The sequence below is a fragment of the Orbicella faveolata genome, unplaced genomic scaffold (assembly GCF_042242905.1).
Source record: "Orbicella faveolata isolate gen_17 unplaced genomic scaffold, um_ofav_v1 contig_37, whole genome shotgun sequence".
NCBI lineage: Eukaryota > Metazoa > Cnidaria > Anthozoa > Scleractinia > Merulinidae > Orbicella > Orbicella faveolata.
Window position 1 is genome coordinate 1988765 of NW_028301566.1, and position 25390 is coordinate 2014154.

At 44.6% G+C, this 25390-nt stretch overlaps 1 protein-coding gene across 1 annotated transcript; it reads left to right on the forward strand.

Annotated features, from left to right (window-relative positions):
- The first annotated feature begins 80 nt into the window (after positions 1-80).
- LOC110062558 (uncharacterized) lies at positions 81-6885 on the forward strand. The gene is made up of 6 exons (XM_020769488.2): positions 81-1685; positions 2337-2606; positions 3422-3476; positions 3770-3985; positions 5013-5324; positions 5766-6885. Exons 1-6 carry the CDS (start codon positions 1240-1242, stop codon positions 6177-6179), a joined length of 1713 nt encoding a protein of 570 aa, XP_020625147.2. The 5' UTR covers positions 81-1239; the 3' UTR covers positions 6180-6885.
- The last annotated feature ends 18505 nt before the right edge of the window (positions 6886-25390 follow it).

The following is a 25390-nucleotide window of genomic DNA, read 5'->3' on the forward strand; positions in this document are numbered from 1 at the left end:
AGGAAAACCAAAACCAAGTTAATCAATTTAGCCAGTCATAAAAGACAGTCAATCCAAGTAAACCAATCAAAACTCAAAGCGAATACGTGTAGATGGCGCGAAGCACGGGAAAATATGTGCACGTCAGTTCACGATATGAGATAGTTGCGCGGGTTTCTAAAACAAAAGCGCAAAGCATAGAGATGCAGAACCAGCGCAAACGCGAATTACCTCTGACAGTCCAGTAACGGCCGCTGGTTTTTGCGTAGTGACTTGATTGTCGAATGTATTTCGCGTTTGTTTTGGTTTTGCATTTCTACGTTTAGTGATTGGTTTGATAAACCCGCGTCACTTCCTTAGTAGTTCATCTAAGGGAGACCTTTCAGCATTTCCTGTCTATAGGTTGTAATTGCAGTTTTTAGTCTGGATTTCACCCTTAGTTAGTTGCGGTGTAACTCAAAAAAAAAAAAAAAAAAAAACGGCGTTCGGGAGAAGCAGAGAGGGGGTGCGAGGAGCTCACCCGCTCCACAGTCCACGCTTTTTCGCACTCTGCCATTAGCCGAAAGCCTGGAAGAGGTTAGACTTTACTCAGCCAGCATGGTTATATGGGCTAATAGTTTCCCCTGGAAATTTCATTTTTTAAAAAATAAACTGGTATGTAAGCTTTCAAACTTCATTCTCGGGCTTGTAGTTGTTTTAAGAACGGGAGTAAAATTGAATTCCTTTGACATCACCTAACGCTACGCGCAAAGCACACGGACAAGCGACTATTTCAACACGCTGCGCTGACCATCATTGCGGGAGTTGTTCTGCCTTTTTGAATTAAAAAAGCTTCCCTGGCCTTACGGATAGAGTCTCGGTTAGAAACGAATTGATCCTAATGGTCTGAACATCCGCGAAGAAACATATTAATTGTTTCCATTTGTTTTCTTTTATTATGTTCTTTTATCATGTTATTTTATTTTACCGTATGCTTATCTTCAATTTACACTATCAATTACTTTTGCGTATTTCCGGTATTACGTAAATATCGGCTACATAAAAACACGAACCAATGTAAAATCTTCCATTGTACCTGAAGAAGGCTGGTTTGGCCAGCCGAAATATAGTACACCTTCAAAAAATCATTCTACGTTGTGTCGGTTTTTGCTTTTGTATTCTTCATTTTATATGTAAAGCCGATTAGATCACTATTGATCCAACGTATACCAGCAGGATCATCGTTTCAGTTGCTTGCTTAAACATTTTGTACGATAATGAATGTTCTCATACACCACGTACCTAACCAGTGACCCCTGCTTGCTGCTGACCAGTGCTGTCCGTGGCCTGTTATTGCGGGCTCGTCTCATGACAGTCACGCGAGTTTTTGCGTTCTTCCGTTTTCTCGTGCACGGTTTGTGTAAAATCTTTTCCATTCATCCGCTACTGAACACGCTCAGACGAAGAAGGATGGCTTCCGAAAGTTTTGTAGTAGTTTTTAAGGCTGGCGGCTATGCAGTGTATGTTCTTTTTCTCCTGCTTAGTGCGTATTTGCTGAACCAACTCGACAGGTATGCTTTGGCAGTTTCCTCGCAACCGATGGCACATGACATTAAGTTTGGTGATAAAGGCTGCTTGCCTTACAACTCAACGTTTTCCTCTGAATACAAAGACTTCTGTGTGAAAAGTACCAAAGACAGCAATGAGCCGGAGAGGAACAAATCAGCGTAAGTATTAATTTTGATGTGAAGGCGTCGTGCTTAAATCACTGCTGTAAAATAGGCTTACAATGTAAGATGGAAGCTTAGACTATTTTCAAACGCTACATTAACATACCTACAATCAACCAACAGAAAAAAAGCGTATAAAAGTTAAGCCGACAACTCTGTTGAAAGCCAGAATTTACGAGGCAAAAAAGTAATAAAATACACATTTATCACGCGATATTTTTTCTTTACATTATTACGTAACATCTCCACAGGATTTCGAAACTGCAAAGACACCTCTGACTATGCGATAGTTCCATAAGATGTCATTGCATCAAACAGTTTCGTCATGTATATCATACAGATATATTGGAAAGGTTTTATATCTTTAAAAGGCTAAGCAAATTGCACTACACAGTGGAAAATATTAATTACAGATAAAATACACCCCTAATTTTACCATGATTTTAAAGAAACATGTAGCATTGTGTATATTACTGACGAAATGTCCAACTGTACTTAGGCCTGCCAGTTTCTGTAAGCAGTTCAGGGTACAGATACAGGCTTCACCTCCATCACACCTTTGTGCTCCCCCTCCCACCCTTTCCTCTCCTCACCGTGCAATGGTCATTACCAGCCTTAGTGACATGAATTCCTTTGATTGTTTTTCAGATGTGAGTGGAAAAAAGCCAAAACCTCAAGCCAACATGTGTGTGTTTGGGATTATGATGGGACAGGAAGTGATTATCAGATCCTTGCTGGTCCTGTCTTCATTCTTGTTTACACTGTCAGTGGTATTCCTCTTGGGTTTTGTGCTGGTGTTTTTCATCGTAGAAATCTGATTGTTTTCTGCCTCTTACTGTGGAGTGCCATGACACTGCTGACAGGTTTTGCAACCAAGTACTGGCACTTAGTTGTTACAAGATTTGTTCTTGGGATTGGGTGAGTGTGGCCAGACATCAGATGAGTATATACTGTGTTATATATACTGGTAAATAAATAAACTTATCACATCATAAGTTATCGGAAGTTTAGTCCTTTTAGCATTCCAGCTTGAGGTAAAAGTCTGTGCTATCCAAGAAATGAGCAGTGCCAAGTGACTTGTCATTACTAACAATGACAATTTTCATTAATAATCATAAAGAAAGTAATTGCTGCAAACTGCAAACAGCTAAAATAATGTTTTAAGATTACATGGAAGAAAAATAAAGATAAAGACTCACAATGTACCTGACATTACAAATCAAGAGAAAGCAGTACAAGAGCGAAACGAAGAAAGACCACCCTGAAGGCAAAAACAAAATAACCATGTAAAAGAAAGAAAAAAAGAGAGGGAAAATCCTCTACATGTGGGTGTTAAGCTACTAATGGCAAAATAATTGATGAAACAGATGATTTCTACTTTTCCAAGATGTAGGGAGGCGGGTGGCCTCATGGTTAGTGCACTCACCTCTGGATTTGAGCGGTCCAGGTTTGAGCCCTGGTTGGGAACATTGTTTTGTGTGGCTCAAGACACTTAACTCTCACAGTGCCTCTCTCCACCCAGGTCTATAAATGGGTACCAGTGATTTTAATACTGGGGGTAACGTTGCGATGAACCTATCCAGGGGGGAGTAGAAATAAAGGTGGAGGAGTTGGTGTTTTAATAGTTGTAATGACACTGAAGGGGAGGAGGTAGTACACTTAAGCAAGGACATATAGTGCATGCTACATTCTATGGCATACTGTATGATGTATATTTATAAACATTTTTACAGAGAGGCTGGCTGCACTCCATTTGCTACCAGTTTAATAGCTGACTATTTTCCTGAGGTAAGTGTATATTAGTAACCTGCATAGCTGAGAAGAGCTACATGTAACGGATTGCACAGCATGACTTGTCAGAAAAGTTGACTTTACAGTTCACCAGACAGGTCTGTTGAACCCGCTAGCCAGAATAATTTTTTGCCAGAAAACTGGAAAGAAAACTATTTAAGATCCTAAGATGACACTCAAATTCCTATCAGTCTATCACACACTGCACCAACACCTATCCTTGACCTGTTAACATGTTTGCATTGAGATTCCACGTTGATGATTAGTTTGTATTTTTGTATTTTTGTTAGACATTACGAGGATCGGCCCTTGGTGTTTACAACTGGGGAATCTATATTGGTTATAGCATGGCTTATGCATTCGGTAACTTTATTACACAAGCGGATATTGATGGCAAAGGATGGAGATGGGTGTTTTGGATTGCTGCTATGCCTGGCTTTGTTCTAGGACTCCTCATGCTGTTCACACTGAAGGAGCCAGCAAGGAGTGAGAAACCGGATGTGCAGGTAATATTCCGGTAGTGCCAACACTTAAAACTTACATACTATTCAGGTCAAAAACTACACTTACAGGTAATCTTCAGTTGAGAAACTACAGAACAATACAGTTAAAGCTCATTAAGTTATACATGTAAAGACAAGGTCACCCAACAGATCATTTTGATTTAATATATGTGCGTAAGGCCTCTAATCCCCCTCAAATTTATTAATATGGGAAGTCTAACGTGAGAAAAAAAGGTTGTTTCAGATAGCTAGATGGATACATGTAGATAGTTTTATTAAGTAAAATCATTGCAGCCCCCGAAGCGGCTGAACACCCGCCTTTCAGCTTATCTGACCCCGCTATAATTGAAGTTCACTTGAAAGAAAGAGCTCATATGAAGCAAACTGGGGTCACTATCAAAGCAAGGGATTTATGCCCTAGTAAGCGCCAAGCAATGAACACCTATTTAGTAGCGGCAAGAGAAAAGCGGTGGATGTGGGCGCCATGACTAGTGGAGATGTGCGCGGAAAATGTCTCACACCTGGAACAGCTTATGATAACAAGTCTTGGTCGCATCCTCCCCATTCAATCTTGAAGAGTGCATTCTACTGAACCTCCTTGGATCTCAAGCGCATCAAAGCGCCGTTTCCAGCTTTTTTTTTAAGTAGGAAGGGAAAACGGCAGCTCCGTGTTTTTTAGAAAGGCAACTGCTGCTCACAAATTCAGACAGGTACAGGGTAAAATATTCAGCTAAAGAATAGAAAAAGATTAGATCACGAATATCCCCACTAGTTAACGATTTGGGAGACACAAACAACTTTTAAGGACCTTGCTTAAATTTCTTCATCAGGTGCCTGTGATGGAGAAAGCATAACATGCTAACTCTGATGACAAACCAGACAGGCTAATTTCAATATTCAAATGAGAAACCTGACATGCAGATAATATTTAACAGAAACCAAACATTTTTGAAGCTGTTGGTATTCAGTTAAGGTAATTTATTTTAATTATTGTCAATATGTATTCATCCATTTTTTTTTTTTTTTGTAGAGAATTGTTAGCCAGCCACGGCGAGAGGTTTTAAGAGAGAAGCTCTTATTGCTGGGAAGGACGTTTATCCGTCCTTCACTGCTGATCCTGTTCCTTGCCGGCTCAATCAGGAATGCAGGAGGCTATGTGTGGGCCTACAACACTCAACCATACTTCAACAAATACTATCCAAAAACCAATGTCGGTGAATATATGAGTTGGATTCCTCTTGTTGGGGGAAGCCTGGGTGTGGTTCTTGGTGGATTTATCTCTGATCGCTTGATTAAGAACCGAGGATTTTATATGAGGGTCTGGGTGCTAATATTTAGCCAGGTATGTGTCCAGGATGAAAATAGTTTTACGAGGGAGAGACTCAAAAATTTCGCTTGACTTGTTTCGTAAAAGCCTACTTCAGATCTGACATCTTTAGTTCTTATTTGTTAAGCATCAGGTAACGAGGTAGTCTGCGACGACAGACAGATTTCAGGCTAGGAAGTGTAAACGACGGTATTATAGGCGATTTTTTTATGAAGTAGGATGTTAAGTTTAGGATAGAATCAAATAAAGAACCAATAAATGACCTCCTTTAATAGAGTACCTGACCCTCAGCCCAAACGAAGCGTAATCCTGTTGTGATGGTAAATAAATGCCTGTGCAACCACTTCTTATCCTCTTACCCAATCTTCTCGCACTTGCACTTGTGTTTCTCTTTCGCAGTCATCTGCCACAGAGGCGATATGCTTGCTTACTGCTTTTGTTCTTTTTCTTTTCCAGGTAATCGCGGCGCCATTCGCTGCTGGAGCTCTATTTTTGAAACCGCCATGGGCGTTCATCAGTTTGATTCCGTCCAACATCATTGGTGAAATGTGGGTTGGTGTGACATTGACTGTCGTTGTAGAACTGGTGCCAAACACTATCCGCTCACCGGCCATCGCTGGATATCTTTTCATTATCTCCATCATTGGCGGTAATGTTCCTCTGCTTGTTCCTCCGCTCAAGGAAGTCACCAGTCTGCGAACAGCACTGTACATTCTCTTCCCTGGCTTGTACCTCCTTAGCTCGGTGTTCTTTCTGTTGACTTTGTTTTCGTTGAAGCGTGACATGAGGCTCGCAAAGGAGGAGGAGGAAGTTATAAAACCGTTATTACCTGAAACGCCCACTTCTGAACACGGAGGGAAAACGTTATAAGTTGAAATGATAACGCCCAGATGTATCACCAGTCCGCAGGCCTACAATTGTTTAAGCAGATTACGTAATATAGAGAATATTAAAATGCGACGCTATGTATTTATGTGCAGATAAAATTCGAGGAAGTGTCCCCGAAACTGACAGGAAAAATTTGGGAGCCGTTCTCTCCAGTATGCGATACTTTTCAAGCTAAAAAGACTTCAAGGATTCAATGTGAATCGAACAATAGTAAAGATATTTCACGAGAGTCCAAGATTGGCTGGCTGGCAAGACGTGCATCCAGACTTGATCCAGGAATTAGCTGAAGCAAGTAACAGCCTGTGTCATGTAAAATGCACTGTTGTTGAGAGTACATCAGTTGCAGATAATTAGTAGTTTGCGATGACTACTCGACTTGGTTCGACAGTTGTAACGTGACTTTGTTACGGCAAGTTGTAATCAAGTTATCAGGCAATATCGCAAACCACTGACTAAGATGCAATATCCGCAGGCTTGAAGCATTTAGTTTAGGGAACGCAGTATTTATTCTTTCGAGAGATGAAATAGGACAAAGCGCTAGCTTGGAATGTTGCAAGAAACATATTTAAGGTGAATGAAATCTAGGCTAGGCTAGAAACTTTAGGAACTGCTAAGTGCGTTATCACCATGAAAAGAAAGAATCAAGGCTTTTGTATATGGAATTAAATCAATAAGTTGTGAAACAGAAGCAATTGTGAAATTCCTCTGCTTTGTAAAAAGGGGTAGCAAGGGTGGGGTGGTGAGGTCTCGATCCCATTTCACGCACGAAAATGCACAGCTCCATAACTGGAATAGTAGATGGAGTCTAACAAATACCAGCAGCGTTGCGCGGCTCGGCTGGGCTCGGCTCGCATTGCTCGCCTCGCCTCGCCGCGCAACGCTGCCAGTTTTTGTCAGACTCTCTATCTACTACTGAGGAGCGTTGCGTGCGTCCGCAAAGTTAAGCCTTCTGATGCCGCGCTCGGACGCACCGCCCCGCGCGCACGCAAAGTAAGCCTTCTGATGTCGCACTCGGGCGAACGCGCACCATTTGAACAGTAGCCCTACCTTGGAATAGCGATGTACGTCGCCCGTCACACCAAACGGTTTATCAAGACCGGCCCAATAGCGCGCCCCAAAAAGCCCCCGATTATTGACTTTCAGAATGAGATCGTGGAGATGTATGTCGCGCGCGAGGGGATGTAATACTAAAAGAAAGGCAGAAGGTTCATCAGATGGACCTTTGATAAGAGGTTGGGTGCAAACAGCACGCCCTCTATCAGGGCTAAGTTTCAGCAACGCGTCAACTTGGCTTTCTATATTCGTTACGTCTATGCGTATGTCATAGTAAACACCGAAACAGATTTGAAAATGGTTTATTATAGACAGCGCAAGGGCTCGCCTTAGATGAACAAGTTTGCTGAAGCGGGAAGATGGTTGAATGCGCAGGGAAATGAACGGTTAAACCCTCACAATATCGAGCGCCCTAATACCAAATGGGCGTTTGTAAAGTTTTCCAACATTCAAGTGAAGGTCGTGCTCGACAGGCAGCCATTGTTAGGCACAGACGCGTTGCCAGACTGGCTGCGCAGCCTTGCTTACGGCCGCCAAATGGTGGCGCTAGACACTTTTGACGACAAATTGTGGCGCTGCATTGCTGTGTATCAGGGGCGCGCCCGGATCGGTGCACAAAGGCGGCGAGAGAGCTCGCGCAGGGGTTCTTAAAACTCAAAACAGCGCTAAACAATATCCCCAAAACTTCTCTTGATGAATTGGATAAGGTCGAGACGCACCTTAATCAAAGGAAACAGTTGTCGGCTTGGCTTGGGATCAGAGTCTCTGAGCCTGAGCGTCAGAAAAACGGCGAAATTCTGTGGCATCTCAGAAGAAGCCCTTCAGACAAGCTGCCGAACATAATGACGATTGGAAATTATGATGGACACGAGTTTTTGATAAAAGACATCAAGAAGTTAGCACGGCTGTGTGCATGCGTGGAGTGTCAAGTGCGCTTCACAAAAGCCTGTAATCTTGAAAGACACAGTAAAACATGCTCACAAGGGAAAAAGGTTATTGATTACCCCAACAAGAGAGTCGAAGCCCCGCAGACAGCGTATGAGAGAGTTTTCTACGGCAAGCCCGGAGCGTCTGCGTCATCTGTCCGCTGGCTAGGGCACGCAAGCAAGCAGCTGGGCCGACATATTCACCACGAGTTATGCGGCCACGACGGCGAGCGTTGGATTGAGGGAGCGCCAGTTGATGGTTATGACCCAAAAACAAAGACGGTGTTCCAATACCACGGTTACCATTGGTACGGCTGCCGCCGATGTTTCCCAAACGCCCGGGAAGAAATTATCACTCACAGCCAAACGCGAGAAAACCACTTCCTCGCCATGGTAGCAAGGACCCGCGCCTTGAGAGAAGCCGGTATCGAGTTATAGAGAAATGGGAGTGCGACGTCCAAAAAACCCACGACGCCCTGCCAAACCAAGAAACGCGGACCTATCCTGACGCGATCTTGTACGATTTTGAATTGCGGCATGATAAAAGTCAGAGAAACGAAGTGGCAGCGGCGCTCACGTACGAAGCAACCCACGTGCCAATTACCGTGAGCATCGGCGACACGTTAGAACGCGAGCCCACGCATATCTGCGAACGAAACCCCAAAGAGCTAATCCAGAAGTTCACGAAAGAGCTGGAGAGGCACTGGGCGAACATCCGCAGGCGAGTTAGAGCTGAGTTCATGCCGGAAGACAGCCACTTGTTAACAGGAAAGGGCCGCAGGGTGATCGCAGAATGGTGCGACCAGGTCCCCGTCGTCGGTTTCAACTCTGGGCATTGTGATATGAACCAGTTAAAAGAAAGTTTCGTCGAGCTGGTGGCCGACACGACAGCCAAGGTGCAAGTGGGGAAAAAGGCGCACACGACGATGTTTATGAAGACCAGCGGCTTCCGCTTCGTAGACCTCATCAACTATCTGGGGCCAGGCACGAGCTATGAAAAGTGGTTCAAAGCGTACTGCGGCGCCGATCTGAAATCCCACATGCCTTATGAATTGTTCGACACCCCTGGCAAGCTAGATTTCCTGGGCTGCCGGATTACCCGGCATGATATTCGCGCTTGAAAGGTGGTTTTCTCTTCTGGTTGGGAGGATCTTTTTGTCTTCAAGGTAATCTTTGAGCGCGATGCTGCCTGCCAGGACAGCCGTGAATTTTGCATAGTTCATGGCGCTGCCGCTGCGGTCAGCGGTAAAGGTCTCTTTGACCACCTTTTTCGCAATCCAGCCGATGCCGGCGGCTAAGCCGGTAAGAACGGCCGTATCCATGATCGTTTTAACGAACTTGTTTTCCGACATCTGTTTTTCTTCTTCGAAGAAGAGAGGATATACGGTTGGATGTTTTTCTTTTCAAATGTCAATCCATTGGCCGGATCCCTCTTCTTTAAATTGGCTGCGTATCGACGGCGGCTTGTGGCCCCGCTAGCGGGGCAGGAGGAGGGGCGGTTTGCTGTGGCTTGCTATTGCTGAAAACCTTTTTCATCTCATCGCGTTTGTAGTAAAGGCCAATGATGGAAGCAAAAACGCTGATTATACTGAGCCATTGATCCGTGCTGAAAACGTTTTTGTGTCTTCATTGGACGCCTCGTCAGTCGAAGCAACGCTTGGCTGCTTTTTGCTTTTACCACCAGTGACAGGAGGAACGAGGCCCGCAGCTACAGCGGCTTCTGCGGCTTTTTTTTGTTCTTCGCGCGCCTTTTTTTTTGCTTTCTCTTGGAAGGCTTTGCCCGCAGCCACCCGATTCGGGTTTTATTCTTTTACAGGTACGGTAGTTGGTATTTTTGAAGTTACCTGCTCCCGTGCGTCGACTGGCCGATGCTGCAGCTGTGGTGTTGGCTCCGCAGGCTGGGCTACAGTTTGAGTGTTTTCTGAATCCGCCATTATTTTATTCAACAAAAATATTTAATTGAGGAATTGCTGACCAGTTATTTAGCAGTTGCTGAGCCGGGTACTTCATCAACGCCCTCAAGCGGATAGCCGTATACATCACGAGAAGGGTGGCGCTGCTCCGACAACACCTCGACCAGTCGAGACTGTGGACTAAAATCAATTTTCCTTATATTGGTTTCGTTATCGTTTTTCTCATTTTTATTCTGTAAGAGCATTGAGATTTTTTAGTGGAATGCGCTAGAAATAAATTATTATTATTATTAATTATTATGTTTTCTCGTGATCAGCGCCGCGTTGGCCACCGCAAGCAGCCGTCCACATCTCAAGGCAAGGCCGTCTGCCAGGGCAGACAGCTCTTTAGTAATTATATAATCATTTTTCAGCTCATTCTGCAAAGCGTCGGCATCTTTGACCCGCACCACCATCCCCAACGCTTTCGTGGCCAACATCAAGAAACTTTCAATCGAAGTTTCAGTGGTCTTGGCGCCAACGTACGTCTCATAACTTTTGTAGTGCTTTTCAACCTCTTTGCTTCACCTGCTCGTGCATCAGGTGCACGCCAACGGCTTCTATTGCTTTGCCTGTGGAAACCAGAATCGCCAGCTGTTTACGCTTGGCCGGGGTGTCGGGCTGAGCAAGAGCGTTGCTGCCGGGAGAGCCTGAGGGCTCGGTTTCCACTATCTGCAGGACTTCATCCATTGCTGCCAGTTCATCAGCCGTAAGAGCCGCCATCTCGTGCATCGACCGGTCGATGCCTGTAAGAGGGGAAAAGAAAACACGAGGTGGGAGAACAGGCGCTCTTTCAGCCTCGCAATCAGCTGCTTGAGGGACTCTTGGGAAAGCTCTCCCGCGTAATCTTCAACAATCGCCTTTGTGGCCGAAGGGGTGTAAAACAGCACGATGTCCGCCGCATTTTCACGGAACGGCCTCGCGATACTGAAGAGCTGCTGGGTCAGCACCCACACGCTGATGTTCGCCTGGTGGGCAGAAAAGCCGAGTTTCACGAGCTCGCCGGTGCGCCCTTTCACGTCTTTGGAGGCCGCACAGTCATCAAGGACTATCAGCGTGTTGGCGCCTTCAAAAACGAAACTCGCTATTTTCAACCAAAGCTCCACTTCTTGTTGTTTGCAGATGATAACAAACAGCCGCGGATCTCTCTCAGCGAAACGGTAGAGGGTCTTGTTATAAGCGAACGTCGGGCAGATGAGCGCGACGTAATCAAACCGGCCGCAAAAAGGGCCGCAGAGCTGGTCCACGAGGAACCGCGGTTTGCCTGAGTTGGTCGGCCCTACGATGAGCGCGTTGAAGGGAATATTGCCGGGGTCCTTTTTATTCAAAGTTCACATGCCCAAATCAAAACTGCACAGATTCTAGCTGTCTTTCCATGATGTTAAACTGGGATTTAGAGATCACGAACACGTGGCAGTTCAGTTGGAGCCGGTGGCGGTACGTTCGATTGCCAGCTGGACGCCGTCTGTGGTGTTCACAAGGCGCACACCGCTGCCGTGCATTTAGCGGTCTGCCATAGAGCGCAGATCGATGAGCAGCCCGAACTTGTTTTCAACGTAGAACTTTTGCAGAGTCACGTGTTCGGTTTTATTTTTTTCTTTCACAAAGAAGCGGCTGGCTTCAGGGCGACTACAAAGTCGAGTCCATTGCATAGGGCTTGGGGGTAGAGCACGCCGTGGTCGGTCAGCAGCTGATGGTCCAGGCTGATGCGGTACTTAGTTCCGTAAACAGCGTTTAGCTTGTTTTCGGCGGCGACCCCCGATGTTTTCTTGTTCCCCGCGTTGGAGGGTATTTTGCACAAGTCTTCGCTCTGGATCCCCTCAGGCACCATGTTGTCGCGCTGTTCGACCGGGAGGAAAAGGTCTTCGAAGATTTTGTAGATGTCGTAACCCACGGTGTTTCGCAGGATGGTGCCCGCAAACTTCACGACCAGCTTGTCAACCAGCGCCCGCGTGACGGTCTGAACGAGGAGGTTGTTGGCGTGCCCGCCCTCCAGGTCGATGTCGAAGCGAAGCGCCAGCAAGCCAGGCATCAGCACCTCGTTTTCATGCAGCTTGGGCACTGAAACATACAGGATCTCACCGGGGATGGCTTCGGTGCATTCGAAGGTGATGCGTTTGACAGCGCGCGGGGCCATCATTGCGCGTGAGGTCTTTTCTGTGTGCGTTGGGCGAAGGTTCTTTGCACAGACATTTCTGTATAACACACCGAGATTATTTTCTAATTTAAAAACATGTTTGAGAGATATACTCGCCCAAATGGCCGAAGGCGACTAGCTTGGTTACGATGATCGTGACCTTGACTATCAGCTTGACCACGATGACGACGACGACGAAGAAGGTGAAAACGGGACCCATCCCTTTCAGCCGGGTGCGACATCGACCCCCTATCATGTTGGGGAAGAAATAGAAATGCAAACGAGGCACCACGAGAAGACCGGGCTGCCTTCGTTTGATGAAAGAGCCGCCCTTTTGGGCGAAAACTGGTTGGTTCCAGAAGAGAAACAATCAAGGATAGATCACGCAATAAACAGGATCAAAACATTTTCCGCGAAAGCTAACATTGCAAAATTGGGTCCGATAGGTTTCAGCAAAAAAGGGAACTCTTTAGAGATTGTTTCATTCGCACCAAAGGGAGGCGAGACCAAAATGTTTAAAAAAGTTTCATTACACAAAAATCAAAGCACTAGGCACTAGTGCTGAAGAAATCATAATTGAAGACCGTGAGACCATCGAAAAAAAACCAGCAAAGATTGGCAGAAGTTGAAGCTCAATTACAAAAGGACCAAGAGCTGGCTTCCAAAAAAAATAAATACGAGCAAGAAAACCAGAGGCTTAGACAACGAATGGAGAGAACTCAGGCGCAGATCGATGCTAATACTCAAGAGCATGGCTCCACGCTTGACAAAGAAACAGAAATTAACGAGCTCAAACTGCTAAAAAAGAATCTTCAAAAAAACTTGGATGCGAATCAAAAACAATTGGCAAAGATCCGAAAACAGGCCTCAAAAGACCGGGCGCAGATGGCAAAGGAAGATACCCTCAGAGCAGAAGTCGGCGGGCTCAGAAAGCAGCTGGCAGAGGCGCGAAGTAAACGAAATGCGGTAGAGGCGGGGCTGAACAGCACAAAACCTTAAGATGAGCTGAAAGAGCGAGAAAGCGTGCTGCGGCGCCAAAACAAAGAAGACCAGGCGGTGTTACAAGATGAAAGCGCCTCGCCCTCTGAGAGAAAAGCCGCAGAGGCCCGGGTGACAGAAAGGAACGAAGAGCTCGCGCGTTTGCAACCTCAGGTTGAAGAACGGGAAGGGGTACGGCCTCTCTCGGAAAGAATCAAGGACATTTTCAAAAAATACGGTGTGACGGTGACCGTCGTGCTGCTCGCTGCCGGAGTCACGATCGGGGCTGTCGTGAGCACGATTACTAAGGCTTTAGTAGCCACCGGCAAAGCTTTGGGGGCCGGTCTCAAAGAAATAGGCGCAAAGCTTGGTTCAATGCTGCCCGGGCTGATCGACCAGGTTGCGAGCTTTCTTTTCAAAACCGCGTGGCAGGTGGTCAGCTATCTCGCCGAGCGCACCTGGCTGCTGATTCTTGCCGCGGTGGTCTTTTGTTCGAAAAATATATCAAACAACGGCGATAGCTCGGTGGCCTCTACTTAAAAACGTCCTATATTCTCAAAAGATGGCCGGCGGAGGCTATACAGACTGGGACTATTACGAGCACTGGGAAGATAAGACTGCTTGGCCAGACGGCAGGCTTCCTTTTCAACACCGCCGGCCGGGCGGTCGCCTATCTCGCTGAGTACCCCTGGCTACTCATCCTCGTCGCTGTCGCCGTCTTCAAGAGCTCCGCATGAAAAGCAGCGCCGCGAGGACCGCCACGCCTATAAGGACCTTCGTTTTGTTGGTTTCGTGCTGCGTTGCATCGACCGGCGGATCTGTCCTTCGTTGGCTCGACAGATCGAGCAGGCGGCGTGCTTCCATTTGAAGCGGCGGGCTGGCTTTTTTGATTCGCCCGGGCAGCTTTGTGAACCGGGTTGGAAGGATGGCTGTTTGGCGGGCTGATTTTAGACGGACCTCCTTCCATCATTTTGAGCGCGGCTTGTTTTGTCCCCTGGTTTACCTCGTTGTTCACCCCAGCTTCATTTCGGCCACGGCCTGTTTCAGCTTGTTGTTGTAACCGATCCTGCTTTCTGTGTTGATTATCATTCGCGCGGGCATCAGCCACACGCCCGGGCAGACCGCCAGGTTGAGACTGACCTTCGTTTGATCTACCGCCAGCTGATACCTTTGCACGTTCTGTGACAAGTCTGGCTGTCTGATCGCGTCTTCCATCAAAACCAGAAACTCGCTCTGGGCTTCTTTCGCTCGACCTCCTTCTCCAAGAATACTGCTGCGCACGTTGACTTGCGCACCCAAGACGCAGTAAACAAACGGTTCGATTGACTGATTTATGTGCGAAAGGCCTGTCTGCGTCAAAACGGCGGCTCTGTTTGGGGTGAACCAGTCATACTGGGCCACGGCATGAGGTTCAATGAAAGAAAGCAGATTTCCTTTGCTTGCCGCACCGCCTTCATCACTGAATTTATAGAACCCTACTGGATAAGCAGTTCCTGTTTTCACTGGCCCGTGCCCTGTCACGCCAATGTATACACTTCCCAAGCCGTGGTTTTTCCCTTGTGTGAAGCGAAAATCGCTCGATGAATTTATTCCAAACTCGTCGCATATCGTTTTGTATGAAGCCACGTTATAATGGTTGTCGGCTTTATTGAATGTTGGATTGCCTCGCAAAGCGCTGATGTTCTGAATGCCGCCAAGCTGGTGCAAAATTCGCCTGACCGTAAAATACACGTGGAATTGATTAAAAGCTCTTATTTGCGGCGGCAGTGCCAGCCCGCGGTCAAAGATTTCTCGAGAAATTCCACAACCTTGTGTCACACAAAACACGGCAAAGTTGAGTTTTTGTGGCCAATATTTCATATCGGGCTCGCCCAGCCACCTCTTTGATTTGGCCGCAGTGTTGCGCCTGAGTTTTGTTTGTTGGAAGATTTCTCTGAATTTTGTCACGAAGAAGGTGTAAGGGGTCACGTAGATGTTTATGTTTTGGTCGAATATTTTCTTAAGGCTGGGCGCGGCTTCCGTGAAATCTACGGCTGGGATGGGCAGTGCTCAGTCTGGGCAGTGCTATTCTAGTTGGCGACAATTGACTATTTCATTAGCGAAAATTTATAGGAAAAGCCCGCCACGCCTGATACGCCAATAGCAGATTTCATTGCCTGACTCCAGTACTGCCTGTCTGAGCCAAACACGCTTTGAAGGGCCCCTTTTCTTGTCTTAAAGAACATTTCTGAGTGATGTTGCGGTTTTCATCAATATTGATTTGTGCCACGAATTGGGTTTTATCAGCATTAGGGAACTGTTTTGTGAACGTTGCCCACGCGCTTTTTTGGGCCGCGGCTTCTTTGGCTTTCGTATCTGGCCTTTGCGCCCATTTTTCAAAGTCCTTGAACGCGTCAATTTTGAATATGTTATATTTGTACAATATAAAATAGTTGTGCTTACGATTGCCACGCAAAATAACGGAGAAACTGTGTTCTTTGAGGAGCCGGACTCGAAGGTACATTTCATCAGACTCCTCTCTTGCAGTTTGTACAATAGCTGGCATAATCTGAAAAACGAAGGTTCAGCTGAGTTGGGGGGCAAAGATGCTAAAGTTAAGCCGGTTTCTAAGATCCCCCCTGGACATTATACTTAAGAGAGCTTGGCAAAAATAATAGACAGTCTGTTCTCACAATATAGCTATAACCTTTTAGATACACAAACAAATGAACCTGTTGGCCAGCTGGTAATCAAAACTTACCCTTGGCTTGACCGTGATTTAGCGCAGTTGCTTGGTATTGGGCGAAATTTAAAAAATATAACATACATAAAACGGCTTACATCTCCAACGACATATCTCATTCATTGCGATCTGCTTGACAAAACCAAAAACTTTTTAAACGGGAAGAGATCAGATGTTTTGGCTAGATTTGATATAAAAGGCTTGCCTTATGCAAAAGTAAGCTACGCCACCCCGCAACAGGTGTTGAGTGACTGTTCGACAGACGCCCATGTAAATAACATAACTATCAGCCTCAAAGATGAAAATGGCGAGCTCTTTGATTTCAAAGGCATGCCTCTGGAATTTGAATTAAAAATTACTTAAATACTTTTTACACCATGTCGTCTGCGAACGTTCTGCCATTTGCTGCTGCCCAGCCGCAGCCGTCCGCTCCTCCTGGTCAGTCTCTCTATCCTAATCTGCCGGCTGCGGACTCGCCTTAGCCACAGGCTGAAAATGTCCGTTTGCAAAAAATCAACGAGATAGCTAACAGTTTGGGCCAAGAGGACAACCACTACCGCCTCGTTGCGAAAAAATACAAACGGGCAAAAAAAAAAAAAAACGTTAATTGGAGTGCTGCGGGCTCCAGTGTTCTCTCAGCAGCGTTTTCAAGCGCGAGCTTTGGTTCAGCTCGATCGGTGGTTGCCGTCGCCAAACGTGACACAATCAGCAGACTGTTATCCAAAGCTTTGAATACTACGATTATCAGTTGAGAAAGGTGGGACGAAAGTTTGGTCACCAAGTTTTAACGTAAAAATTTTGTTGTTGTCACGAGCAACTGGCTTCGTATCTATTGGTAACTTGTCGGCCTTTGACGTTATTGGCAGCAAAGCGCGCGAAATTGTAGGCGACGCGACAGGCGACCAACGGCCGTTGATATTGTTACCAATGGAAACGAGGTAAGTTGCCCGTGACAACACCATAATTTTAAGGCCAAAACTTCGTAACCAAACTTCCCTCGTGCCTTACTCAACTGATAATCGTAGTAACAACGCCTTGCCTGCCCACGAGTTTGACATAATTGTTTCCGAGTTTCAGCAGTACGACTTCCTGAAGGAACAAGTCCGAGCCAAGCTGACTCGCCAACCGTCAAGCGTAAATGTTGAAAAACTGGAGAAAGATATCCGCGGCAAGAGTTCGGGGGAGGAGCGTGGGCTCTTTTCCCGAACAGCGGCTGGTAATCGAGCCTAGAGTGGCAGAGACACGTGTGTGATATTGCACGCGAAGTTGTTGATTGCTTACAAGACGCGCTTCAGTTTGTTTAAGGTCTTCAGACTTCAGCTTCCGGTTGCGCATTCCTCTTGGCTTCAGTTAAAGCCGGCTGCATTCCTCTTGGCTTCAGTTGAAGCCATCAGGAATTTTCAAAGCCATCAGGAATGTTGAAGCCAAGAGGAATTTTCCAGTCAGATTTCTATTTTTTGCCCACAGTTTGTCAGAATACGGCATTTCTTCTCGGCCTGGTCAATAAAAATAACACTTTTAACCTTTTTTCGAGGATAAATCGAGCGCGAAACGCGGTAAAACAAAGAGCTTTCACTAGAGCGAAAAAAATAAACAGCTGATTGCCCCAGGGCAAAATATTACACTCTTAGACATGCTGGGGTAAACCATCACCCGCCTCTGTTTACATTTCTTTTGACAAGAGAATATTGGCGACCTCTTGTGGATTCATCCGTTTCGTCTCGTCAACAAAATCAGCGGATAAAAATAATGAATGTTTTTGATCAATGGGCGGCAAGCCACACCGCCAATATTCTCTTTCCTTTGTGGATTTGAAGAGTTTTGGCTTCTTCTGGCTTTGATCAAAGGCCCTTTTCTTCCGCGGCCCATTTCGTATGGCTAAGACCTGCAAATCTTCAATTGCTTTCTTCAATGTCCTGGCCGAAAAGCAGCCTCGTTAAACCGATCGCTAGCCTAGCGGTCAAAAAGCTCGCCCCAAAGGCGGAAAAACTTCTTAAGTGTTTGTTGGAATCTTATAGCTTTTCCAAGCGGATCTCTGCGGTTTCGGCACACCTTTCGCCACAATCGCTGACTTCTATCACCAAGTCCTCATAATCCTTACATCTCAAACACGTGGCGCCATCTGTCGAGAGCTCGATCTCCGCTATCTCTTCTTCGGCCTCGCGCATTTTTTGCCAAAAAACACCAGACTTTCGGTTGATTTTGGCGATTTGTTTTTTCAAGGCGCTGACCCGTACAGAAAGCGCGTTGTGTTTGTCGTTGATGGTGGCCATCTTATATCCGGCCCTACCGCGTGTTTAATTGACTGATATTTTGGTGTACAAAAAATTGTTTTCACAACGAGTTCATTTAGCGACGCGGCGGACAGCGGTTTTTGAGGTGATTTTAAACCGTTCTTCTAGTCACCCTTTTTCTGCAGTTTGGGCATTCTTCTCGCACCCCCTTTTGGCGGCTGGGGCATCCGTTTTGGAGGTGTTTATACCAGGGCGATTTCGTCAACATTTTACCGCAGTTTAAACAGGGGGTTTTCGGAAGATTTTCTGTTTCTAAATTCGGGCAGTGAAATTTGTGATGCTCGTGAAGTGTGTGGCATTGTGTAAAAGTTTTACCACACGCCTCGCAAAGATAATCACGCAACGACCAGCGGCTGGGCGATTTTTTCAATGAAACTTCGTCGATTGCGACATATTTGGCGCCAACCGGTTTTCCAAAATAACAGGGATATAGAGTCCTAAAGTGTGACGTCACAAAAAATAAATTTGAGAAATTATGGGATTTGGCGCCATTTTCGAATAAAGCGTCCTTAAAAAAGGGTCCTTGCCTAAAATTACCTCATAATTGTAATTCTCAGCCGAAATATAACGGATGAAAATTTGGTACGCCCCATATAAATCTCTCTAATTTTGAGTCAGTTCTAAACTGAAGGAACTGAAACAAATTTTGAAGGGTTTGTATGGGACGCTATCAAACTTTGATCCCTTATACCTCTATCTGGAATTGCAATTCAGAGCTAATTTTTGGGATGAGGGTATCTTTTAGGATCCTTTATAAGAATATGACATCATATCCCATAATTTAAAAAATTTTATTTTTGTGACGTCATCACCTTAGGACTTTATTGCGGCGGCGGTTTGGTGAGATAGATGGAGGGTGTTGAGGGGCAATTGAGGTCTATAAGGTCGCTTGTTGGCGGTTCAGTGACGTCGATGAGGGGAGCTGTTGGAGGGTGTGTGAGCCCGAGAAGGTCAGCTGTTGGTGGATTGTTGATATCGATAAGAGCAGTCATCGCTATTCTAAGGTAGGTCTACTCCTCAAATGGTGCGCGTGCGCCAAAGTGCGACATCAGAGGCTTAACTTTGCGGACACGCGCGGCGCGCCTCAGTAGAAGATGGAGAGTCTGACGAATACTGGCAGCGTTGCGCGGCGAGGCGAGGCGAGCAACACGAGCCGAACCGAGCCGCGCAACGCTGCCGGTATTTGTCGGACTCTCCATCTACTACTACTGGAGTCATATCTGCCACTTTCAGAGACTCGTTGATTCACCAGCCTGAAGGTGCGCAGTCCTGGGAACTATTGCTGGTTTTCAGTGTCACGCAATTCAAAATAGATCAAAATAAAAATCAAAACCGGTCAATAGATAAAGTCCAGAATCTGGGAAATGAAAGAAGGTAAATATACAAAGACTCTCGCCAAAATTCTGGTCACAGCAGTTTTTCTTATGCGAGATATGCGGAGAAAATTTTTACCCAAATTAATAGAGATTTGTATCGAGACGCCATGCTGGTGCCCATTCGGATGGGCACCAACATGGCGGCCGGAAACCAACAGAAACATCTGTCACTGAGTTTTGCTAAAAAAGCGTGAATTTATCCCTCGAGGAACTCTAAAACATTAAAATAATACCTTTTCTAAGACATGAACTGTTCAGATAGCTAAGTCCCCCGAAATAAGTCACTTTTTTAACCATCATGACAGCTCTCTAGGCCGTCATGTAAATGCCGCGTCTCGCAAAAGCTTAGAAATTCAAGCGTAGAAATTCAAGCGTAGAAAAGCTTAGAAACTCATGCAATTAAAATATTTATTGACGCTTCCAGCGCAAATAGTTAAACGTAAATCACAAACACAGAAAAGATGGACTGACCTGAAGCTTACGTGACCACCTATTCACTTGATGGAGGTTGCTTCAAATGTGATAAAAATAGATGTGATTTGTGTAGAAATTATTTTATTGAGTCCACAGATTTTAGTAGCTTCAGAACGGGTAAATCCTATGCTATTAGACCCATTTTAACTTGCGATTCCAAAAACGTCATTTATTTGGTCTCTTGCAAAAATGCTAACTTTAGTACTTTGGCTCTACAACAACAGAACTTAAAGTGAGACTTAGAAACCTTAAATCATCCATGGTAACAAGAAATCTTGAGAAGTCGCTGTTCACTTCAATAGCACCCCACATTCGCTACAGGATTTTTCTTTTCAATGTATCGACCAAATAAGCCACAACTACACGCAAGTTGACAAATTTCTGATTACAAAGCAAGCTTATTGGAGTGTCCAACTATTTACGCTTTCGCCTCATGGCCTCAACAAAAGACAGGAATTCCATTCAAAGAACAGAATTCATTTCAATTCTTGATGATTCGCATTGTATGACTGGGCGCTCTTTATGATTAATAAGACATTTCGATTGTTCCTCAGTTTGTTAGCAACTTAAAAGGAGGGGGGGCCTCCCCTAGATCCGCCACTGACTAATTAACTAATTTATTTTATCATTATTGCAGTCTGCCATTCTGGATCGCGTGTTTGTTCTGACAATGACCGTTTTGTTATTATTGCGTGATCTCTTCTCGCCTCGGTTTGCCCGTTCCTGCAAGTTCCAAAAGATTAATTTCTCCCTCATCTGTTGAGTACCTACACGGATCGACTTTCTTGCATTCTTTGACTGTTAAAGCTAACTTTAAACAAGGACAAATGACGATACTTCTAATAAAAACATCCACCTTGCCCGCCATTTTAGATACAAATACCCTCGATTTGGCGTTGACCGAGGACTTAACTGGGCACCAACTGGGCAGAGATATAATCTGAAAGGACCTTCTCTCTCCTCCACAGAGACTCCCTCGGGCAGAACTAGGGGAGGTGGAAATGGGAGTGGGGGCGGCGCGCGAGTGAGGATAGGGAGAGCGAAAATTGTCCCCTCTCTCCAGCCTCCGTACTGTCAGCCTACGCGGTCGAGGCAGCACGGAGGAGAGAGACCTAACATTCAGAGCGGAAAAACGTTCTGTGCGGCTTTCTGCCCGGCTTTCTGAGCATCACCGCTCGAGAGCTTTTCGCGGGCTCTTGTTTTCCTTTTGAATGGAATCGAACACGGTGCCAAGAGAGCGTTCGCACCGTGCGAAGTGTTCTGTTTTTATTTTATACCATTTCAATTTTTTTCTGACTTAAGCACAAACTCAGACGACGATCGAATAGTATCCCATGATGCAATTTTCTACGTACGTGACGCAACATCGAAGTTATCATGGATTTCAGCGTGAAATAACGTGGTTTCCTCCGCGGTCTATTTCTTATATTTATTGCAGTAAAAGGTTAGAAAAGTGCATTATTAAAATCTTTGACACGATTATAATGTTTTGTAAGTGTTTAAGGCGCGGCCTTATTATAGTATTCTTGCCTTTGATTGTGTTATATGACTATACGCATCACAAAGTGTTCGTTGACCCGTAAAATTCGCTTTTCTTTACACAGTATGTTGATGTCTTCGATTTTTGGGCATCACGCCACAAAATATAGACATAATAATGATTTTTGGCAAAGAAGTACCGAGAAGTACCCACATTTTTATGACCTTTTAAGCGATCGAAGTGGACTGAAATTTCGTAACATACCAGTGTTGCGTGTGTAAATGTCTGCTTCAAGTCTCAGTTCGTTTGGCGCTTTATTCTCGAGCTTGGTCATCTTTTAGAGTCAAAATGATTATTTTCGAAGGTGTTTTGGTTACTATTCTTTCCGAAACTGCAAAATGCTCAGCAGTGATAACTAGCCTTAGTAATGGATTGTTTAACTTCGTAAATTTCAATAGTTCAATGGAGCCGTAATCAAGAGATGTTATGCAGAAAACTGCACAACACGGAACAAGCCTGCTAAGAAGCGGACAAGAGATGTCAAAAGAAAACTCAGAAAACCTCTTTACTTCTCTTCGGAGAATGTACCTGTTGTAACTTATTCGTATCAGCACAAGGCTTCTTACCCAAGCGAATAATTCGTCCGTAGGCGAATTCACAACAACCACAGGGACGAGAGCTCTTCTTCGTTCGTCCATGCTTTCCACATAGCTTATATGTATTTCTCGACGGACCAACGAAACACAAGTAAAACCCTTCACTGTAACGGCAAAATTCTCCTTTGAAACGCAGTGAACATAAACTAACTCGGTACTCTTAAAAGCAGAAGCCACGGAATCCAGACAAGTGTGAAAGCACGCCATGGCTTCATCGCGAGAGCGTGGAATAAATGATGACGTCACGTACGCAGTGATAATATAAGCCTAAACCAGATGCATCACGGGATACCATTCAATCGTCGTCTGGTACAAACTAGTGTTAGACGAGAGAAGAAATGTGCAGTGAATAAAAGTTTTGAAATTCCCAAAAGGCGAGTATTCATGTGATTTAAATATCATTCATTTGAGACTACGATTATTTTTTCCATCGTTAGGTCGCTTAGTTTGCAAACAATTGTCTGCTAGTATAGCGTTCAGTCATATATGATTTTTAAATTCTCAGGTTAATCGCGTTTTAATAATTGGACTGCTTGGAAGACAGTGTTCTCTTGGACACTGAAACGGTTAGCTTGTTGAGGTAAAAAAGAAAAAAAAACACCCTAAAGATGTTTGTTTGATCATTCAGAGAAATTGATAAAAGTCAAGGGTTGTCGGCTGCTCAGTTTTTCGATAGAGTCAATTCGTTTGAATCATTTGCTGTTTTTGCTTCAACACAGCTGAAACGATGCTTTATAATAAAAGGTGATGCAATTGTACAACCAAGCTGCTCTCGCAGTGTGCAAAGTTTTTCAGTTCTGAAAGAACATTGGGTGATGTGAAAGCAGAACAGGCAGAAAAAGCAATAACATGGGGGGAGGGGGAATAATTTGGAGGTGTCAGCTACTAAACATATTTTTCCTACAGACAGTTTAATTCTAGAACCTGGGTATATTGCTACATTTTTTTCAACGACAGCAACAAATTTGAGTGTTGACAGACACGTATTTGTGAAGTTACACCATTTCAAATATAACTTTCGTTCTTTAGCTGTGTGTTGAAGACCTTTAAACGCAGTGTATACTGTTTGTGACAAGCATACGTTATCTTAAGAAATGCATCATGAGAGAGGCAGCCAAGCGTGTGGGCTCAGTGAATACTGGCCGCATCGTAGACCGATAAATTAATCTTTGCGAAACGATTTAAAACTCCGCTCTGCAAAAGAAGAGACACTTTGGCAAACACAGCATATACAGATTAATTCTTTCTCTACCCACAGTTGAGCTCTCGACCTTAGATATTCAGTGGTTTGCTTATATCGACACAAATTGTTCAAGAGGTTGACAAGAAGACTTTCGGGGACGGTTTGTTTACACGCAGCAGGGGACCTTACCTCGTTTTTTGTTTGTTTCTTGTTTTGTTTTTGTTTTTTAGTTGATTAACTTGTGATAAAATCAAACTACAGCACTTAAAATACATTTGAAAGATGAAAATTGTGCTCATCGTGGTTTTCTTACGTTAAAAAGGATTTGCATGATACAAAAGCTCAATGCAGCCATAGTTAATTATGATGCAGCCAAATGTCGCCAAGCGTTGATTACCTGACTGCACGAAAGATAATTAAATTTCTGCGTAAAAATTTAAAAATCCGCTCCAGCAAAAATCGAGACACTTTGACAAACTCAGAAAATAACGACTTACTCTTTCCCTACCCTCAGTTGATTTCTCGACCTTAGATATTCAGCAGTTTGATAGCCACGTTTTGTTAACCGGTCCATGAAATAATGATCTTCCGTAAGCGACCTCTTTTCATGCCGCGAGAAAAATGAGAACCTCAAAACGATTTTTTTTTTATAGTTTTATAATTTTGGGGCTCACGGATTTAACGTTAAATCCGTGAGCCCCAAAATTAAACATTGTACATTCGCAGGATTTTAGTCATATCCTGCACGCAATTCTGTAGGTGTTTTTTGCTGTTCACAGCCTAGTTGGAACGTGATTTGTACTCTAAAGAATAGCTGTAAAATAAGTTCCTTTATGTATCTTATTCAAACTCCCTGATGAAGTCTGTATGATCAGACGAAACCGGTCGGAGAAAATAAAGCAAGTTGACAAGATCTGTTGCTGAAGTGCTGCTCACTAGTATTACTTTAAAAAAAAAATAGTTATTTTCACTTCCGGTTATTTTTGTCTTGGAGGGGCTGGGGGGAGGGTCAGATGTTTTTGTGTAGGTATTTGTGAAGGGTCATGCATTAATCCATTCTGGGAAGTGGGAGGACCACGGCTTTTTTCGCAAAAAATTTCTAAAATACCCCGACCCACCCCCCCCCCCCAATTAAAAACGTACCTTCCCTTACAGCAGCCTCGTCATATTTTGTTCTGAAAATAATTTGTGCCCGAAATTAACGCTAGAAAAGGAGAGTAAAGTTTAAAAATAAGTGCTTGTGCTTTATTTCGTAGGTCAATACCAGTAATCCTACAAAGACAATGATTTGTCAATCGAAGTAATCAAGAAGAAACTTAAGGTCCCTACAGCAGTCGTTTCACGCAAAGCACAAAACCCTCTTTATGAAACACTAACAACTAAACAAATAGAAGAAATTCAACATTTAAAATTCTAGTTTTTTATTTTCTAGTTCTCGTACGATAACCCATTTATTCTACCTGAAAACGACAGGGGCAACCAGCCGAGACAATTAAACAAGATAAGTCAAATTTCTGTTGGCCAGATTATTCGCGGAGATTTAAAACCTAGAGGGCTATTTGGAAAAACAAACACACCAGCATGGCGCAAACAAGGAGCATGGGAAACTGGCAGTGAAATGCCCAGGAAATGATATTTCACCTAGGGGCAGCATAGTTTGTCTCCACGGCCAGTTGAATCTGGTTTAAGTCCTCTTAACAGTAGTGGTCTGAACAGATCTGTCACGAAAACGAGCTATTAGGTACTCCGGCAACATTCATCGAGGCGTGTTCTTTTGGGACTGTTCTGGTAATACTCGTTCCTGTTTAGGAATATGAGAATAAGCGAAATATTTTACGGGCTTGGCTGCCTACACACGATTTTCCCGTCAAAACGTTCCCTAAAGCACACATATTCAGCGTATTCCGAGTAAACCGTACTCAGTTTACTTTGGTGCATTCTGTTATCGGGAGCACAATTAAA